At 36.8% G+C, this 5636-nt stretch overlaps 1 protein-coding gene across 1 annotated transcript; it reads right to left on the bottom strand.

The window, feature by feature from the left end:
- Positions 1–322: 322 nt before the first annotated feature.
- On the bottom strand, positions 323–4936 carry LOC107877075 (YTH domain-containing protein ECT4). The gene is made up of 9 exons (XM_016723839.2): positions 4699–4936; positions 3938–4014; positions 3710–3848; positions 3482–3552; positions 2727–3311; positions 2004–2597; positions 1685–1897; positions 1369–1515; positions 323–1215 (listed from the first exon to the last, which is right to left on the bottom strand). Exons 1-9 carry the CDS (start codon positions 4724–4726, stop codon positions 946–948), a joined length of 2124 nt encoding a protein of 707 aa, XP_016579325.1. The 5' UTR covers positions 4727–4936; the 3' UTR covers positions 323–945.
- Positions 4937–5636: the final 700 nt, after the last annotated feature.

Raw genomic sequence — 5636 nt, 5'->3', positions numbered from 1 at the left:
AAACTAGGCTAAGAAGGGACATTTAGAAAACCTAGCTACAGAAACTATTATATTCTTATAGAATGACGGCTATACATACGCATCATAGTTACGTAACACACAAATCAAGAAACAAAATTAACAAGGTCGAATGTGCAGTAAAAATGAACCAAGAGAACAAGAAAAATGTGATATGTTACCGTCATCAGCTTCCAAAATTAACTACTCCCAATGGCTTACTTTTTTTTAATCCGTTTAAAAAAAAAAAAACTTTATTTTTTATAATACTTTAATTTCAACTTTTCACATTTTAATATATTTTAGATATATAACACACATTTAATTTAAAACCACAAAATTCAAAATTCTTTATTTTCTTAAAAGTCAAAATAGATAATTCTTTTTTCAATGGAAGGAGTATATTGCAATACATCCCACCTTGCTTCTAGCTCTTTTTATCAGTTCAAAAAAAAAATAAATGCAATGTTGAATTGCCTTTAACAGATTGATCTAGATTTACAAGACGGGATTGGGAGCCAAACTAGTAATAACAAGAACCCCACCTCTAAAACCCATGTAACTCAAAAAAAAAAAAAAAAAAGGAAAAAGGTAATGGCCTAAAACGAATGAAATAAAAACAAAAAAAAGACATTATCCTAAAAACCCAAACCAAGGTACGAAACCTGTCGATCTATGACCAAGTAACTGTCCCATGAGGGAAAATGGGTCTTCCGTACTTCCTGGACTCTTAAAAACAGATAAATTTAGCCTTCTTGCCAATGTTGAACCTTCCTTCACTGGGAACACTTTATTTTCAGCAACAACCAACTCCAGATGCCACACGTATAAGAAGGGCAGCCCAATGGTTATGAGATCTTAACCCAAGCACCACACGAGAATATCATGTAGTCATAAAGCTCCAATCTAGGACCTCTTAACCAGCAGACCACCCTTCATTAGCTGAAGTTAGCATCCATTAGCAACCCTATCTGCTATCTCCTTGGCTGCAGGTTTCTTTTCTGATAGAGTGATGACCGGTTTAGCACCCTTCACATCATCTCCTGATTTTGTAATTGATATATTCTCTGTAAGTTTGACCTCCGTACTAGTAGTCTGCGCAGCAGCCTGTAAATTTTCTTTGTTCAAACCAGCAGAAACTTCTGAAGGCTTCTGAGACTTGACGTCGGCCTTCAAATTCTCTCTGATCTTCTCTTCAGTAGCTTTGCCTTCCCATACCTGAGACCGAGACAACCAAGAAAAAACCCATATTTTACTACCAAAAAGAAGGATTATAGGATGAAGACATTACTGCTGAATGAACAAACAGCCCATCATGCTTTTTTTCTCTAATTCATTTTATAGAATAAAACTACAGCACATGTAAGTTACCTGCTTCTGGAAAAGCTGCTGCTTGGCTTTCTTTTCCTGAATCCTCTTCTGACGATCCTCATAAAAATCAAAATCATCAAGGATACACTGTTTGCTAATATGATCCTTAAATATCTTAAGCACCAGCAGACCCTGCTCCATCTTAACCTGTACCAAATGGAGAAACAGCTTGTAAAACCAATTTTCATCTGAGAAAGATGTAGATAAATACAAAATTGGCAGTGATCCAAGCTCAGATCCAGAAGAGACCAAAAATTACACACAAAATCACTACTTCTCCATCTTGCTCACAGCATTAAAACAATTGAAATTATACCTCCTGAGTATCTCTGCTGTTTGTAACAGGCTTATTCTCGTTGTTTTCCAAAGTGATGTGTTTCAACAAGCTGTTTGGAACATCCTTCACAATGTGCCACTTGACAGGAAAACAGCCGATCCACTTGTCCTGCTGCCAATAATCCACATTTTTGTTGAAATCAACTGGCCCAACCATCTCTGCAACACCAACAAACTGCCCACTTGTATTTACCTGGATAAAAGGACCAAAAATAAGCAACATAAGGAGACATGTATTTTCATGTAAGACTAGAATAAACTAAAAAGACTTGGAGAATAATGTATCTAAGAAAGCTCACCGAGAAGAAAAGAAAAACAGGGCAGCCTCCAGAATTTTGTTGAGCCTCCTGGTACGCAGCATCAAGTTTCTTGTTACCATTTGGTGTGCTAGCCCACACATTATATTTGATGCTTTTGTGCACATCATCCTCACTGTAAGACTTGATGATAAAAAATTTGGTATCAACATACGTCACTGGAAAATCTGAATGATTGTACTGTTCTCTGTCAGGAATCAGGCTTGGTTTATCTTTCTCAGCATCTTTGGTTACAGAAAGGGGGGTGTTCTGCCCCTTAACTGCCAGAGCAACTGGTGTAAGACCCTTCTGATTCTTGGATCCTTTACCTCTTGGTCCCCTGTTGAGCTCATTTAAACCATCCAAGTTTTCATTGCCATAGGCATAGAAACTATTTCCTCTACCCCTGGGTTTAAACCTGTTATCAACTGTCATCCACCCACGACCTGTAGTGCGAGAATCATACCGGTTAGGCCCAAAGCCCATGCTAGAATTGAATGTGTTTGCATACTGCCCATAATATTTGTTGGGATACATCCTATTCATATACCCATTAGTTGTGTTCATGCCAGCCGAGGGCCTTGGGTTGTGCAAGCCCTGACAATAAAAAAGTAGAGTCGATATCAACGAGAAATTGTCTTCAAGACAGTTACTAGAGTAACTACTAGGAGACGGTAAATGTGGGAAGATAAAGAACATATCAATATTCTCCAAAAAAAAAAATACCATTAGATGTGGATGAAGATTCTGATTCTTTGACGATGGAGCAGCATATCCATTTGAAAATGGTGGAGTATAAGAATTACTAGACACAGGCCTAACTTGCCCATCAGTGAACATTGACCCATCAATCCACGGAATGGGAGAACGCACACCATCAAAACCCAGTCTAGGGTCCTGATAACCTGAAGCAACTCCTCCAGGCAAGGTACCCAGTCCATAAGAACCATTAGCATTTAAGGATGAGTTCTGGAATGCAGGCCTCACAGGCATAGATCCAGTATTTCCCTTTACACCACCATTTGCAATGACATTAGAATTTCCATTAGCAGAATCCATAGATAACGATGCTTGGTCAGCAGCTGCTGCAGAGGTGGTGATCTCACCTTTTGGCAGAGAAGCTGGAGTAGAGTTTGATGTACTGGTTGGGGGGAGTGGCTGGTAATACGGATAATGATATTGTTGCGATCCATAAACTTGGCCATCATGCCCCAAAGAAGGGACAGGCGAAGTAGCAGGTGAATATGGACTATAGGGTGCATATCCATAGCCATGATGATACACAAGTGACCCATTGTCCCCATAAACTCCCTGTATTTCAACCAAATCAAAATCACAAACAGAGAAAAATCAATATTTGCTCAAGCTAGAAAACAAGTCTGAACAGAAACAAAAAAAAATCCATGATACCAAATACCAATTCCGGGAAAAAAAATTAACACACCAAACGTTGTAGCAAGAGTTCAAGCAGAATAACTTACAGCCATATCAACTCCATCCGGACTCACATATCGTGCATAGTCCTCCCACTCATTACCAGAAGCATCATATCCTACAGCAGATAACAAAATATGTTAGGAAAAAGCAACATCATGTCATGTGCATTAAATAAATAAACAAACAAATAAGACATCATTTCCCTTTGTAAAGTCATATCAAAAGTATCTAATATGTTCTTCTGACATGAAGTAAAGCTAAAATTAACATACCATAATAATATGCTGTCGAGGGATAACTATTAGGAACATAGCACAAAGTTGGATCCATGAATTCTGGCAACAGAGGTGTCACAGACCGATCCATAGACTGAGCCTGAACGTTTGTCCCATCTGCCGGATTCCCAGAAGGCTGAAAAAAGGATCAAAATTTCCAATTAGGAACTGTAGATCAATTGAAGGAAACAAATCATTTGAACAAAATGACTAAAGGAAACTTGCCTTCTTTTTTGACTCTGCAATTTCAAGAGTTTTATTCCTAGAATCCAGTGACAAATTCTGCAGCAAATCTGCAGCTTCTATGGCAGTAACAGTAAAGGAATAAACAATTCACATGTTTGTCAAAAGAACTCATTAACAACTAAACCAAGAGAAATTCTCAATAATACCAATCAAATTTGGATTGAACAAAACAAGTCTATTCAAATTATGCAGTAAATAATAAATTCACACAAATTAGCCTGTAACAGTTAGAATCCGCCAGTTCAAATTATTAAGGAAACTATTACACAATTTGAGAAACCAAAAACAAAGTAAATCTCTACTGTTGCTAAACAGAATCAGTATGTCGCCAAACCATCTACCCAATTTTCCAACATGTATGAGTTGAATTAACCGACAAAACAATTAAAAAACACATCCTTTATCGACGAAAACTTATCTAAACAGCCTACAACGTCACTTAAAATAACAATTAAAAAAAGGTCCTGCATAAGAAAAAACAAAGAACACTATATACGGACTACATAAAAAAATAACACACAAACATAGCAGCCACCATCAACATATTTCACAAGCTCAGATCTATAGAAGCCCAATAGACTCAGATAAAACGCCTAACCAATTAAACATGGACATGTATGTATATCTCACGAACATTTTAAGGATAAAACATGGCTCGATTTGAACAGAAGAAAAACAAAACAAAAACAATTAAAAAACAGCAATGAATACACATATAAGTATAGATGGTAAAAGGATACGATCAGCAGGGGGAGCACCAGCGGCCATAACGATATAGATCTTCACCACAGGAGGACTCGTAGAACCCTGAAGATGGAGAGAGAGAGAAACCCTGGAAGAGGTGGGATACAACGGGTTGCAGAGAAGAGTTTGAGCCGCCACAAAAACGAGGGCAAATAAAGAGAGGAAAAAAAAAGAGGGTTTGGGTTTTTGGAGAGAGAGAAACTATAAGAAGAGAAGATTTTGTTCAATAAACGGATTGTGATTCAAATAGCACCACGTATTTGCTCTTAAAGCCCCCTCATTTTTCTCATATTTCCAGATCTCTCACTCCATTTTCTTTACTTCACCTGCGGGTGATACTGCCAGCTCATTTGAGCTGATGTGGCATTATGTAAGTGGTCTGTCTCTGAGATGGTTTGGGTTTTTTCGAAAATAAGACAAAAATGTCCATTTCGTGATTCCTTTGGCTTGGTTAACTCGGCGGACACCTTGCAATTTCCCTGCAATTGCATTAACCCCTTGGCTAAGGAACCAAAGAAATGTAGAGTAAAAAAGAAAAAAGTTATCGTTAGGTCATATCTAAATAATAATAGTAGCTTATTACACATTTAAACTATAAAAAAGTGAAATTATTATCTGTTTGCGACACTCATTCTAAAGCACATTTTTTACACTCATTTTATGCTCGTTTAGCCTTTTGAATAACAAAAATAAACGTCTAAAAACGTTAAAACTACATCACTTTTAATTTCCAATGAATCTATTGAACCCTAATTCCTATTTAAGCCAATTTGGGACTCCAAACTAAGAACCCTACTTCCCAAATTTATTTTTCAAAATCGAAACTGAAGATCATTTGTTTGAAGAATTGGTAACTAAATGTTAATGAAATTAATTTTTTTTATTTTTTCGATTGAAAAAATATTAATAAAATTAAAAATTTTTATTTATTCAT

This window comes from Capsicum annuum, chromosome 1 (genome assembly GCF_002878395.1).
Source record: "Capsicum annuum cultivar UCD-10X-F1 chromosome 1, UCD10Xv1.1, whole genome shotgun sequence".
Classification (NCBI taxonomy): domain Eukaryota; kingdom Viridiplantae; phylum Streptophyta; class Magnoliopsida; order Solanales; family Solanaceae; genus Capsicum; species Capsicum annuum.
Note: the sequence above shows the minus strand (reverse complement) of the source record. Positions and strands in the feature narration are given on the sequence as shown.